We start from the raw sequence: 15,930 nt of genomic DNA, 5'->3' as shown, positions 1-15,930 counted from the left end.
CTGTCCGGCAGCGGCTTCCGGTCCACAAGAAAATGGCGCCGGATTTCACTCTGCGAACGAGCTTCATTTTGGTCTGTGCGGGAGCGGCGCATGCGCAGTTCCCACACAGACGGCGTACGCTATAGGGAATGGAACGGCTCCCGTTCGCATTCTCTATGGGGTTGTATGTGCCGTATTCCATCTCTGTATGTGTCGTTAATCAACACATACAGAGATGGAAAAAAAATGGCAGCCCCCATAGAGAAGTAAAAAGCAGAACACAAGAATATAAATAAATACAATTTGTTATCATATTAAAAGCAATATGATTAAAAAAAATAAAAATGGTGACACCTTCCCTTTAAAGTGATCAGCCCCCAGATACACTGGTGGTGCAGCAGAGGCTCCGAGGGCAGGCAGATGTCACATAAATGCTTGGTTTACTACACAAATACTCATTTTGATGTCCTCCTTCAGCTTTATTCCTTGTAGGAATGTACATGTTCACTGTGACTATTTGCTCTTCATTAGTTTGTGCCTTTTCCCTTGTTTATGAACCTCTATTGGTACTTGTATTTACAGGTCGCAGGTCACCTCCTGCAAGAAGTGGGCACCGATGTGTGGCTGATAACACTAATTTATATGTATTTGGTGGATACAATCCGGACTATGATGAATCGGGTGGCCCAGAAAATGAAGATTACCCTCTCTTTAGAGAGCTCTGGCGATATCATTTTGCTACTGGTACATGGCACCAAATGGGGACAGATGGGTACATGCCAAGAGAACTTGCATCTATGTCATGTGAGTATTGAAAAGCTGTACATGTGTGGTCTTGTGCATGGGTATATAAGATGTGCTAGGAAACTCTTATGGGTACACTAAGGTTTAGTTAAAATTTGCATCATTATTCATCTAAAAGGCGATGTACACCTTCAAAATAGAGAGATCTATCTAATCTGTGTGCGTGGTGAGACTTTCAAATGACTTTTTAATAAAATTATTTTTACTTTTTGAGATACAGCTGCTCTATATTATGTATACAGAGCAGCTGTATTGTTTCTCTGAATCCTGTACCCGTCTGGCCCAGGGATGGATGGATTCAGTGTCAGCGGGTCCTGCGTGTCAGATGTGATGGATAACATGTGGATCCTGCGTATCAAAGTTCATAAGTTAGATGTAATAGATTACAGGTGGATCCTACGTGTCGGAGACATGCAGGACCCGCTGACACTGAACCTGACAGATTCAGGTCTTCGCGCATGATACAGTTGCTCTGTATACAGGATTCAAAGCAGCTGTATCTCAAACTAAAAATAATTTTTAACAAAAACTAATTTGAAAGTTGCACCAAACACACTGAGGGTTTTTATTAAAAAAATAAAAAGTAATCACTTTCGAAGGTGTACATAGTCAAGTCCCACTATAATCTCCTTGTGTTTTTGGTATTGAGAATAATTTGGAGTTTAGCATATCAGAAGACCAATCTGGACAGTGATCGTATGTGTGTGTGTATATATATATATATATATATATATAGGGGCCCTGTCTTGTCTTTTGAGTTTCAATATTAGCTGCCACATTCGCTTTATAAATATGTAGGCCCACATGTATCAATGTCTTTGCTGCCCCTTTTTTTTTAATGCATTTTGCTGTAAAGTGTTTTAGTCTGCTTTCTAGTTACTCTGCGCAATAATTTAGAGCAGTTTGTAAGTGGGTGTGACCTACTGCTTGTCCAGGATGACGCTTAAGACTTATTTCGGATTTGTTATGTCCACTCTATACGGACCCTGGCGTAGAATGGGTTCCCACACATGTAGCAGATTTCACCCCTTCTATAATGAAAAGTGTGGCATCCACTGTGAACATCCATAACGGAATGAGCATGTTGCGGATTTGAAAACCCGCAGCTTTCTCTGATTTCTGTGCAGAAAATGTTCTTTAGCACGTGGATGGGATTTGTTAAAATCTCATCCATGTGGCTGGTATTGTAATCCTCTGTGGATTTCCTGCGCAGAATTATAGCTAGTGTGATTTATCAGAAATGTGTTACGTGATGTACTGTACATGAGGATCTAAGAACACTGTCCATTTTACATTTTTCACTAGAGGTGCGCCTTAAAGGGTAACTAAACGTTTGACAAAGTTCTGACATGTCCGTAGCTTTGATTGGTGGGGGCACGAGAACTGAGAGCCCCCCAATCACGAAACGAAGTGGCAGGAGCGCACGTGTGAGTGCTCAGCCGCTTCGTGTCCGACTTTTTCCGGAAAGCCGATGTATCATAATACGGTTACGTAGACTTTCTAATGAGTCTGTACTCCGATACATTAGATAGAAAAATGTCAATAAAACAGTGGTCTCCTAGTCTTAAAATGGCGTAGAATTGGTACCCACACACGTAGCAGATTTCATAAAGTGGTTGCACAGGTCCTCTCATTCTAGCTAGGACAGAATGCTTTACATTTCCTGTTCCACTCATTATTAAACTCCACCGTACCGCTTCTCCCCACGTACCCAATTTAAGCTCAGTCTTTAACCCCTTCCCGACATTTGCCGTAAATGTACGTCATGGAAAGCATTGACTTCCCGCATCTTTCCGTACATGTAAGCCGAATGTTTGGGACCGGCTCAGAAGCTGAGCCGGTGCCATCATCACCGGATCTCAGCTGTATCTTACAGCTGACATCCGGCTGTAACGGCGGGGACCGAAATTAGCTTCGATCCCCGCCAATAACCCCTTAAGTGCAGCGCTCAAACGCGATCGCTGCACTTAAGGTGTTTGCAGCTCATCGGAACCCCAGTAATGAAATTGCCGGGGTTCCGGTGGCTGCAATGGCAACCGGAGGCCAAATACTGGCCTCCCGGTCTCCCTAGCACCGAAGTCGGTCAAGATCCGCCCGGCGGCGGAGCCTGATCGGCTTCCGTAGCTGCCGGCAAGATGGCGCCGGGTCAGGAGCTGATCCGGCGTCATCAGCGGTGGAAGTCAGCTGTACTGTACAGCTGACATCCACCTGTAACGGCAGGAACCGGAGCTAGCTCCGATCCCTGCCGTTAACCCCTTCGATGCAGCAATCGAAAGCGATTGCTTCATAGTAGCGGTTACTAGCAGATCGCCAGCCCTGACAGGCAATCAGGACTGGCGACTGCTGTTATGGCAACAGGAGACACAATGGTCTCCTGCTCTGCCATTACGGAAGCCGATTTAGGCCCCGCCGGGAGGCGAAGCCTAATCGGCTTGCTGTCAGTGAATGACTGACAGATCTAATACATTGCACTACATAGGTAGTGCAATGTATTAGAAAAAAAAAAATCAGACCGTTGGACCTTCAAGTCCCCTAGTGGGACTTGAGAAAAAGTGTAAAAAAAAGTATAAAAAAGTGTAAAAAAAAGTGCAAATAATAAAAGTTTGAAAACAATAAAAGTTTCAAGTAATCAAATAAAACACAATCCCCCTTTTACTCTTATCAAGTCCTTTATTATTGAAAATTAATAATAAACCATATGTATTTGGTATCGCCACGACCGTAACGACCTGAGGTATCAAAATATTATATTATTTATTGCACGCGGTGAACAGCGTAAAAAACGTTTCTGTTTTTTAGTCCCTTTGCCCTACAAATGTTAGAATAAAAAGTGATCAAAAGTCGCACGTATCCAAAAATAGTACCTATAAAAACGATAGCTCGTCCCGCAAAAAACAAGCCCTCATACAACTCGGTCGACAAAAAAAATTGAAGTTATGGTTCTCACAACTTGGCGACATACATTCTTTTTACAAAAGTAATTTTATTGTGCAAAAAGTTGTAAAACATAAAAAAGTGCTATAAATTAGGTATCGCCGGAATCGTACTGACCCGCAGAATAAAGTTAACATGTAATTTATAACGCATGGTGAACGCTGTATAAAAAAAACACGAAAAAAGCTGTGCCAGAATTGCGGTTTTTTGTTTACCTGGCATCCCAAAAAATAGGATAAAAGGTGATCAAAAAGTTGCATGTACCCCAAAATGGTACCAACAATAACTACAGCTCGTCCCGCAACAAACCAGCCCTCATACCGCTACGTCTATGAAAAATAAAATTAGTTATGGCTCCAATAAGTCAGGAAATCGAAAAATATGCAGTTGTGCCCGAGGGGAACATTTCTTCTGTTTGAAGAGGCGATTTATCAAGGACCTAAAATTAGGGAACCAGGAAAGGGAGAGCCCAAACATATCCGCTGGAAGCGACGGTGCCCGTATTATACCAGGACAACACTTCCTAGCAAAATTCCCCAAACTACAAAGGCGCGGAGTGTGGACCAAAAGGGGGATAAGAAAGGACGCCATATATCAGTGCGACACCGGCCTGTGCAGAAATGATTGTGTCACAGCGTAACACACATCTATGGATTTTTATTTTTTATTTTTTTTTTTACCCCATTATTATACCACCTGACTATGCCCCTTATATACTCCGCCCGGCTTACATATGCCCTACATTATAAACGGAAACACCAGTAAGACTCCAAACAACACTACTACCAAGCAAAATCCACGCTCCAAAAGCCAAATGGCGTTTCCTCCCATCTGAACCCTACAGCGTCCCCAAACAGCAGTTTCCTTCGACATATATGGCACCGTCATACCCGGGAGAACCCTTTTAGCAATTTTTGGGGTGTGTGTCTCCAGTGGCATAAGCTGGGCACGACATATTTGCCACTGAATGGCATATCTAGGGAAAAATATAAATGTTTAATTTGCACCATCCACAGCGCATTCATTTATGGAAAAGACCTGTGGGGTGAAAATGCTCACTACACCCCTTAATAAATGCCTTGAGGGGTGCAGTTTCCATAATGGGGTCACTTCCCAGGGGTTTATTTTTATTATTTCACATCTGAGCCTATGCAGTTGTGAACCAATACTTTGTAAATCGCCAAATTAGGCCTCAATTTTACATGGTACGCTTTCACTCCTGAGCCTGGTCGACTGTCCAGGCAAGAGATTAGGGCCACATGTAGGGTGTTTCTAAAGCCAGGAAACCCAGCATAATAATTAGAGAGCTGTCTTGTTATGGTGGCACAAGCCGGGCACCACATATTGTCCACATATCTGTGGAAAAAATCCCATTTTCACTCTGCAACATCGAGTTCACACTAATTTCTACAAAACACCTGCACGGTTAACATGCTCACTACACCCCTAGGTAAATGCATTGAGGGGTGTAGTTTCCAAAATTCGGTCACTTCTGGGGGGTTTCCACTGGTTTGGGCCCACAGGCGCCCAGAAACCAATCCAGCAACATCTGCACTCCAAATGGCGGTCCTTCCCTTCTGAGCCCTGCCGTGTGCCCAAACAGCAGTTTATGACCACATATGGGGGTATTACCGTACTCGGGAGAAATTGCTTTACAAATGTTGGGTTCTTTTTTTTTTCCTTTTATTTGTTGCGAAAATGAAAAAATTTGCGCTAAAGCTACGTCTTATTGAAGAAAAAGGATTGTTTTTATTTTCACTGCCCAATTCTAATAAATTCTATGAAACATCTGTGCGGTCAAAATGCTCACTACGCCCCTAGATGAATTCCTCAAGAGGTGTAGTTTCCTAAATGGTGTAACTTTTTGGGCGTTTTCATTGTTTTTTCCCCTCAGGGGCTTTGCAAATGTGACATGGCCGCCGCAAACCATTCTTGCTCAATGTGATCTCCAAAAGCCAAATAGCGCTCTTTCCCTTCTAAGCCAAGCCGTGTCTCCAAACAGCCGTTTATTACCACATGTGGGGCATTGTTTTACTTGGGAGAAATTGCTTTACAAATTTTGTGGTGCTTTTTCTCCTTCAGTCCTTGTGGAAATGAGTAAAAATAAGCTAAACCTACATTTTCTTTTGAAAAAATTTAGATTGTCATTTTCAGGGCCTACTTCCAATAATTTATGCAAAAAACCTGTTGGGTCAAAACGCTCACTATACCCCTAGATAATTTCCTCAATGGGTGTAGTCTCCAAAATGGGGTCACTTGTGTGGGGTTTCCACTGTTTTGTCTCCTCAGGGACTTCGTAAATGTGACATGGCCTCCGCAAACCATTCCTGCTAAACTTGAGCTCCAAAAGCCAAATAGCGCTCTTTCCCTTCTCAGCCCTGCCGTGTCTTCAAACAACCGTTTATTACCACATGTGGGGTATTGTTTTACTCTGGAGAAATTGCTTTACAAATTTTGCGATGCTTTTTCTCCTTTAGTCCTTGTGGAAATGAGGAAAAAAAATCGCTAAACCTACATTTTCTTTGAAGAAATGTTGATTTTAATTTTCACGGCCTACTTCCAATAATTTCTGTAAAAAACCTGTGCGGTCAAAATGTTCACTGTATCCCTAGATAATTTCCTTGAGGTGTGTAGTTTCCCAGATGGGGTCACTTTTGGGGGATTTTTACTGTTTTGTCACTGCAAGAGCCCTTCAAACCTGACATGGTGCCTAAAATATATTCTAACAAAAATAAGGCCCCAAAATCCACTAGGTGTTCCTTTGCTTCTGAGGCCGATGCTTCAGTCCAGTAGCACGCTACGGCCACATGTGGGATATTTCCTAAAACTGCAGAAACTGGGCAACAAATATTGAGTTGCATTTCTCTGGTAAAACCTTCTGTGTTATAAAAAAAATTGTACTAAAAATTTATTTCTGCAAAAAAATATTAAATTTGTCAATTTCACCTCTACTTTGCTTTAATTCCTGTGACATGTGTAAAGGGTTAAGACATTTTCTAAATGCGGTTTTGAATACTTTGAGGGGTGAAGTTTTTAAAATGGGGTGACTTTTTGGGGGTTTCTAATATATAAGGCCCTCAAAGCCACTTCACAACTGAACTGGCCCCTGTAAAAATGGCCTTTTGACATTTTCTTGAAAATGTGAGAAATTGCTGCTAAAGTTCTAAGCCTTGTGAGGTCATAGAAAAATAAAAGGATGTTCAAAAAACGATGCCAATCTAAAGTAGACATATGGGGGATGCTAATTAGCAACAATTTTGTGTGTTATGACTGCCTGTCTTACAAGCAGATAGTTACATAGTTACATAGTTAGTACGGCTGAAAAAAAGACACATGTCCATCAAGTTCAACCAAGGGAAGGGAATAGGGAAGGAAAAATTTCTACACATAGGAGCTAATATTTTTTTGTTCTAGGAAATTATCTAACCCTTTTTTAAAGCCATCTACTGTCCCTGCTGTGACCAGCTCCTGCGGTAGGCTATTCCATAGATTCACAGTTCTCACTGTAAAGAAGCCTTGTCGCCTCTGCAGCTTGAACCTTTTTTTCTCCAGACGGAGGGAGTGCCCCCTTGTTTTTTGAGGAACATGGACATGGAACAGGATTTCACCATATTTTTTGTATGTGCCATTAATATATTTATATAAGTTAATCATGTCCCCCCTTAGTCGTCTTTTTTCAAGGCTAAATAGGTTTAATTCTTTCAATCTTTCCTCATAACTTAAATTCTCCATGCCCCTTATTAGCTGCGTTGCTCTTCTTTGTATTTTTTCCAACTCCAGGGCATCCTTTCTATGAACTGGAGCCCAGAACTGAACTGCATATTCTAGATGAGGCCTCACTAATGCTTTGTAAAGTGGCATTATTACATCCCTGTCCCGTGAGTCCATGCCTCTTTTAATACACGACAATATCCTGCTGGCCTTTGAAGCAGCTGATTGACACTGCATGCTGTTATTGAGTTTATGATTTACAAGTACACCCAGATCCTTCTCAACAAGTGAATCCGCCAGTGTAGCGCCCCCTAGGACATATGATGCATGCAGGTTGTTGGTACCCAGATGCATAACTTTACATTTATCTACATTAAACTTCATCTGCCAAGTGGACGCCCAAACACTTAGTTTGTTTAAATCTGCCTGTAATTCATGAACATCTTCCATAGTCTGAACTATATTACATAGCTTGGTGTCATCTGCAAAAATAGAAATAGTGCTATTAATCCCATCCTCTATATCATTAATAAATAAGTTGAATAATAGTGGTCCCAGCACTGAACCCTGGGGTACACCACTTATAACCGGTGACCATTCAGAGAAGGAATCATTGACCACAACTCTCTGGATACGGTCCTTGAGCCAATTCTCAATCCAATTACAAACTATATTTTCTAAACCTATAGTCCTTAATTTACCCATTAGGCGTCTATGGGGGACAGTGTCAAATGCCTTTGCAAAGTCCAAAAACACTAAATCCACTAAATACATTTAAATTGAGAAAAATGCTAATTTTTGCAATTTTTCGCTACATTTTGGTGTTTTTCACGATTAAATACTGAACATATCGAGCTAATTTTGCCAGTAACATAAAGTCCAATGTGTCACGAGAAAACAATCTCAGAATCGCTTGGATAGGTGAAAGCATTCCAGAGTTATTACCACATAAAGTGAAACATGTCAGATTTGAAAAATGAGGCTCTGTCAGGAAGGTCAAAAGTGGCTAAAGAGGGAAGTGGTTAAAGGTCCAACCAGTTTTTTGTATTTATTTACATCTTCCTATCATGGTGGATACAATATAAATATAATATTGTTAAACTTTGTTTTATCTCCATTGGGTAGCTTACCTCTGTTCACTTATGTTTGACATTTATAAAGGTTTGTAAACGTATTACACTGAAAGCTCAATAAAACATTGTACAAAACAAAAATGATTGTCCCGGGTTAATAAAACATTGCTGCTTTCTTCCAGAAATAGCTCCACATCTACCTGTCCATAGTGTGTGTGCGTGTTTTTACTTTATTTTTTTATTGTGGTTTGAATTAAATGGGGCTGAGCTGCAATGCCACTTCCAACCTGTGGACAGATGTGCACTGTTTTTGGAAGAAAGTGGCCATGTTTTTCCAATCGTAAGTCTTTGTGGTCAATAGGTTAAATGCTATTTGGCAAGGGGTCTCGGCTAATGTTTAGTGAATGATCTTCTGTGTTTTTCTTTATTACATTGCAGTGGTTTTACATGGCTACAATCTCCTGGTGTTTGGAGGCACTGGCATCCCATTTGGTGAGAGCAATGGTAACGAAGTTCATGTCTGTAATGTGAAATATAAGAGATGGGAAAAGCTAAACTGTGACGGCAAGAAACCCAACCGCATTTATGGCCAGGTGTGTTTCACTTTACCTGTGTATGGATATGTTACAGCTAATGGCTTTAGAAGTTTTAACTTCATTGGTGGAATTATCAACCTGTTAATATTTACCTAATCTTTCCATTAACTCCTTAACGCCGAAGGACGGATATATCCGTCCTCAGCAGCTGCTAGTTCGCGCAGGAGGACGGATATATCCGTCCTGTGATGGCGCGGGTACTGACCGAGTACCCATGCGATCAGCGGCAGGAGCACGGCTGTTATACACAGCCTGGCTCCTGCTGCAACTGCCGGAATCGAAGCACGCTCCGATTCCGGCAGTTTAACCCATTAAATGCCGCTGTCAATAGTGACAGCGGCATCTAATGTGTTTGACAGAGGGAGGGAGCTCCCTCTGTCACCCGATCGGCGCCCCCGCAAACAAATCGGGGGTCGCCGTCGGGTTTCCATGACAGCCGGGGGTCTAACAAAGACCCCCAGGTCTGTCTTCAGCAAATGCCTGTTAGGCGATGCCAGAGGCATGACCTAATAGGTTGCCTGTCAGTTTTACACTGACAGGCAATAATGCTTCGGTATACTAAGTATACCAAAGCATTATATATGCGATCAACAGATCGCATAGTGAAGTGTCCTGATGGGACTTAAAAAAAAAATGTCAATCAGTTAAATAAAGTTTGTGAAAAAAAATAAAATAAATTACAGTCAAAGTCAAATAAAACTACTTTTTTGGCCCAAAAAGTGGTTTTATTTAGTAAGTGTCGAAACAAATCACACATACACATATATGGTATCCCCGCGATCGTAACAACTTGACCAATAAAATGAACACATTAATTAAACTGCCGGATGAACGGCGTCCAAAGAAAACGAAAAAAACAACGGCAAAATTCTCTTTTCTCCCATTCCCCCCCATAAAAAATAAAAGTTAATCTACAAGTCCTATCTACCCCAAAATAGTACTAATGAAAACTACACATTGGCCCGCAAAAATCAAGCCCACATACGGCCACGTCGACGGAAAAATAAAAACGTTACGGCTGTTGGAATGCGGCGATGCAAAAACAAGTAATTTTTTTCTAAAAGGCTTTTTATTGTGCAAACGTAGGAAAAACATATAAAACCTTTAGATATTTGGTATCCCCGTAATCGTGCCGACCCATAGAATAAAGTTAACATGTTATTTACGCTGCATAGTAAACGGCGTAAATTTATAACGTGAAAATTAATGCTGGAATAGCTGCTTATTTTCAATACTCTCCTAAAATAAAGTTAATAAAACTTAATCAATATATTATAAGCATCTAAAAATTGTACAATTACAAAATACAACTCGTCCCGCAAAAAACAAGCCCTCATACGGCTATGTCGACGGAATAAAAAAAAAGTTATGACTCTTGGAATGCGACCGTGAAAAAACAAGAAATAATCCTTGGTCATTAACGCGCAAAATGGCCCGGTCATTAAGGGGTTAATCTCTTAGTGACCTCCTCCGTACATCACAATATGGCGAGAGGCAACTGAGCCTAAACAATACCCAGCAGGTGTGGACTGTTTCATACTGCTGACACCCGCCTGCAACTGCTCAACTGCTGCGGTCAATAGCGTCTGAGTACTTATACAGAGGGAGGCGGCTCCTGCTATCCCCTTATGCCCCTTCTTTGCATGATAAAAATGGGGGATGCTGTTTTTTGTTTTTTTGCCATGGCAGCTGGGGGCCTTCAGGTCTTCCTTCTGTGATCCACTATTAACCCCTTCCCGACATTTTGACGTATGGCTGTATGTCCTAGCCGGATAGGGGAAGTATGGAACGGGCTGAGCCCACTCCATACAATGCGGGTGTCGGCTGTATGTTACAGCCAACACTTCACAGTAACGAGCTCGTTTAACCCGTTAAATGCCGCAGTCAATAGCCACCGCGGCGTTTAAATCGTTAGAAAGAGGGGACGACCCCCTCTAGCAGCTCCTAGCGCCCCACGCAATGCAATGGCGGGGTGGCGATGGTTGCTATGGCAGCATGGGGGCCTAATGAAGGCCCCCAGGTCTGCCATCTTTCTGCGCCTATTAAGCCCTGCCTCTGGCAGTTAATGGAAGCCTGTCAGACTATATATACTGCAATACATTAGTATTGCAGTATATAGTGCAAGCGATCAAACGATCACTGGTTGAAGTCCCCTAGGGGGACTAATAAAAAAAAAATCAGTAAAATAAAGTTGTTTTTTGTTTTTATGTAAAATAAAATATTCCGTTTAAAAAAAAAAAAAAAACATTTTCCCCCTAGAGCATTGTAAGAGAAATAAATAAACACAAATGGTATCACCGCATCCGTGAAAGTCTGAACTATTACAATATATCATTATATAACCCGCACGGTGAACGATCAAAAAAAATAGTAATTCTGGCGTTTACATTTTTTATGTCACCTCATCTCCCACGAAAAATGGAACAAAAAGTAATCGAAGCCTCGCATGTACCCCAAAATGGTAGCATTAAAAACTACAGCTTATCCCACACAAAAATAAGCCCTCATACCACTTAATCAACGGAAAAATAAAAGTTATGGCTCTCAGAATTTGGCGACACAAAATAAATGTTATTTTTTTACACTTAGTTTTTTTCCTTGTAAAAGTAGTAAAACATCGAAAAAACTATATGTATTTGGTAATGGTATTGACCCGCACAATAAAGTTAAGATGTTGTTTTAATTGCACGGTGAATTCCGTAAAAAACGAAGCGCAAAAAACAATGGCGGAATAGCTTTTATTGTCTACCCCACAACATTTTTTCCCCTGTTTCCTAATCATATGGCGCTACGAAAAACTACAACTCGTCCCGCAAAAATACAGCCTAGATCGATGGAAAAATGAAAAAGTTATGGCTTTTGGAAAGTGGGGAGGAAAAAAATGAAAATATGAAAGTTGTTTACGACGGGATGGGGTTAAAGATTGTCAGAAGGGCTTAATAGTAGAGAAAATATAATGATCACATGGTGAAGTCCCCTAGAGGGAATAAAAAAGTAAACCTTTTTATAAAAAAAAAAATTTTATCCCTGTTTTCACAAAAATATGTACACAATAAAAATTGGTATTGCCGCATCTGTGAAAGTCAAAACTATTGGTGTCAGTTCACACAGCGTTTTTTGGCACGGATTTGTACGTGGAAACTGCATTGAAATCTGCAACAAAAAAACGCCCCAAGTCTCTACACATTGATCTCAATCTGAGGCTTTCCCACTTCTTCTTTTTTTTTTTTTTTTTTTAAATTTATTATTACTATTCTGGGTGGCTTTTGACCACTTGTGGGAGGGGGTGGGAACTTCAAGCTCACTCTTGGAGCAGTTTCTGATCTCTCACTAGAATCAATGAGGGAGAAAAAAAAAGCCTCTAGTTTAAAGCCTTTTTTTTTTTATTTTTTTATTTTGGGGGCAGTTTTTTCAATTTTTTTATTTTATACTAAGTTAAAAAAAAAAAAATTTCCCTTTTTTTCCGCCTAAAGATATGTTAAAAAGAATCTAACATAACTGGTATCGCCGCGTCCGTAGGAGTCTGAACTATCACCATATAGCGTTGTTTTAGTTTTGTTTTTTTTTTTTGGTCCCCTTAGCTCTAGAAAAAAATAAAAAAAAATAAAAAAAAAAAAAAAATAAAATATATATATATATATATATATATATATATATATATATATATATATATATATATATATATATATATATATATATATATATAAAAAAGAAATTAGTGATCAAAGTCACATGTACCCCAAAAATGTTATCAGTAAAAACTCCAACTTGCCCCGCAAAAAAATAATCCGTCACATCGCTAAATTGACAGAAAAATAGTTATGGTTCTCAGAATGTGGCGACGCAAGAAAAAGACGGTTAGCGCCAGTGCTGAACTGTAATATTAATAGGCGTTTAAGTAACACAAATATATTTCTAAACATTTAAATAGTTCACAGTAGGGATGTCACGACACCAGAATTTGGACTTTGATACCGATACTTAGTGTAGTATTGCGATTCTCGATACCAAAACGATACTTTGCCAACAATAATATTAAAATAAAAGTCCTTCCATTTTCTGATGTGAGGCACATGGTATGATGAATTTTGAACCTCCATGTGCCTCGCATTAAGGCGGGATTCAAACGACAGGGTCCCGCCCGAGTGTCGGCCGGTAAAATCGGCCGTTTTGCATCCGTTCCGGGCCGGGCAGATCTGGACAGTGACTTCAGCGGCAACTCCTGAAGGGGAATCCCCATGTGTTCGGGGATTTCCGCTTCAGGAGTTTCGTCTGATGTCACTGCCCAGATATGGACAGAGACATCAAGCGCTCTGTCCAGGAGCGGAATCCCCGAAAACACGGGGATTCCGCTCCTTCAAGGAGCTAAAGTGCGGCTAGCACATAGCAGAGCGGGGAGATACCTCCCTGCTCTGCTATAGTGGCGTCGCTACAGTAGTAGCAGCCGCAGCAGCTGCTAGCGGTGCCATGGAAGGTGTCGCCGGGCCAGGGCGCTTTTAAAACAAGCAGGGGAAGGGAGCCAGCGCAGCGTTCCCTTCCACCTGCTGTACACCCCGGCCCTGTCACACAGTGTACAGCGATGCCATTCGTCCGAATGGCATCAACTCCTCCTCCTCACATGCACTCTGCGCTGTGAGGAGTAGGAGATGGAGCGAAAGCGACGGAAAACCCGGCCATCACTCAGGACACATTCCGGTGATGGCCGTGTATTACCCGGCCCCATAGGCTTCTATGGGAGCCGGGCGGCCGGGTACCCGGCCGAAAATAGAGCATGGCCTATTTTTTGACGGCCTGTTTTCCCGGCCGTCAAAAAATCGGTCGTGTGAATAGCCCCATTAGGGGTCTATTATTCCTAATGCAGCCGGGTGCCGGCCGATTTATGAACGGCCGGCACCCGGCCGGGAAACCCTGTCGTAGGAATGAGGCCTTAGGAGTTTAAAATATTCCTAGATAAACAATAACTTGTTCCCTCTGCCATTCATGTTGTTGGTGCTAAATCTAGAAAAAGGAGACCTTTTGGAGCAAGAATATTAATTTTCTAATAGCAAAATTGTTATTACTTCAGTCTCCATATTGTTTACACATGTCAAGCCTACTATTTATGGGAATATACTTATTCCTATTTAGCTACATTTGCATACATTGACTTACAAACAGCAACTTGAAATCCTCCCCTTTTTTTGTTTTATTTATTTATTTTTTTCTTCAAACACATGAATATGTTGTAGGTGTTCATGGTGTACAAAAGTTTCAATGGATTTACTCCACATAACTAGCAGCATTGTATTGCTAGTTCTCCATTCTCTGTATGAGATTTATGTATATTAAAGTGGCAGCACTATTGGTGCTCTGTTAATGAGCTTATGCAAGGTTAAATCATTTAAAAAAACAACAAAAAACACTTTTTCAAGATGATGGATATCGAGTATATAGATTTTATTTGCAGCGTTAACCTTGGCCGATGAGTTGTGACTCTGCAATACTTGGCAGTTGAGAGGTATGATATTGTTCATCAGTTAAAGCTAAGAGGGACAACGGATTTTTCTCTAAGCCACACTTTTAACCTTGCCCATACACACCCAGTTCAGCCCACACAGTATCATACTCCCATAGTGCCTCCCCAGAGTATGACCCATAGCTGCCCCCCGCTCAGTAAAGTTGCCACCGCACAGTATAATGGTCCCATAGTTCCTCCCAAACAGTATAATGCCAAAAAGCTGCCCCCATACAGTATAATACCTCAATAGTGCCTAATTAAATAAAAGTATATATCTAGCCCCGTTCCCAGAACGAGTGGAGGAGAATCCTCTGCTCCTTTGTTCAGTGTTATGAGTGGCTCGGCACAGATAGGCGTGATGACGTCACTGCATCTTGCCTGTCTGTGCCGAGCCACTCCTAACTGACGGCTCCCTGCTTCACCATGCAGATGCCGTTGAATCTGGGACATGCCACCGGCTGCCCAGGACAGCGGCACACAGCACGGAATCCGGGACTGTCCCGCTGAATCCAGAACGGTTAGAGGGTTTGCAGTATGTTCATTGTAATGTGATCTTGCCTGAATGTTTATTTGTAATTTACTTCTAGCTCTATCTCCTGCAGTTACTAATGCAATAAAATTGTAATGATCTAATTAAGCTTCAATATTTTTTCTGCATTTTAATCCCTGTATACAGAAGGAAAATGTACAGTAGACCAACAAATTAAAAAATACATGTTAAAAGTTTATAGGGTTCAATTGCATGAAGGTTCATTTTTTTGCGTATTTCATTTAGGCAATGGCAATTATAAATGGCTTCCTATATGTATTTGGAGGAACAACTGGCTATATATACAGTACAGACCTACATCGACTAGACCTTTCTACGAGAGAATGGGTACAGCTTAAGCCAAACAACCCACCTTGTGACTTACCAGAGGAAAGGTAACTTTCTTTATCTTAATCATGTAAATTAGTTAAAAAAACAAAACTTAGTCCTTTCACATATCCCTATATGGACCATGAAAGCGAGCGCCCATCAACGAGACAACTCGATGATTGGCACTCGTTGGCTCCTTTCATAAGGAGAAGTGATCACGGTTCGATGGCATGTCCCCATACATTACTGATCATTCGTCCCCGTACATTTCCATCATATCGGCAGCACGTATGCCTGTTTACGTAGGGCAATGATTAGGAACGATAATATTAAGTGCTGCATAAAGGATACAATCAGCCGATGAACGAGCGTTTGCTCATTCATTGGCTGATCGTTGCTCTGTTAACACATGGTAATTATTGGGAAGGAGCGTTCATAAGACCACTCGTTCGCCCATCATTGGCCTGTGTAAACGGG

The 15,930-nt window shown here is 41.3% G+C and overlaps 1 protein-coding gene across 2 annotated transcripts in view; it reads left to right on the top strand.

Moving 5' to 3' along the window:
- Window positions 1-15,930, top strand: part of KLHDC10 (kelch domain containing 10) — a 59,484-nt gene that overhangs the window by 20,098 nt on the left and 23,456 nt on the right. For both annotated transcript variants that reach the window (XM_075857528.1, XM_075857530.1), the window contains 3 exons: window positions 562-783; window positions 8,940-9,094; window positions 15,370-15,518. In XM_075857528.1, the coding sequence (XP_075713643.1) occupies window positions 562-783; window positions 8,940-9,094; window positions 15,370-15,518 (526 nt within the window). The remainder of the gene's footprint in view (window positions 1-561; window positions 784-8,939; window positions 9,095-15,369; window positions 15,519-15,930) is intronic.

This window comes from Rhinoderma darwinii, chromosome 3, assembly GCF_050947455.1.
Source record: "Rhinoderma darwinii isolate aRhiDar2 chromosome 3, aRhiDar2.hap1, whole genome shotgun sequence".
Taxonomy (NCBI): Eukaryota; Metazoa; Chordata; class Amphibia; order Anura; family Rhinodermatidae; genus Rhinoderma; species Rhinoderma darwinii.
This window is presented reverse-complemented; position numbering and strand designations above follow the sequence as displayed.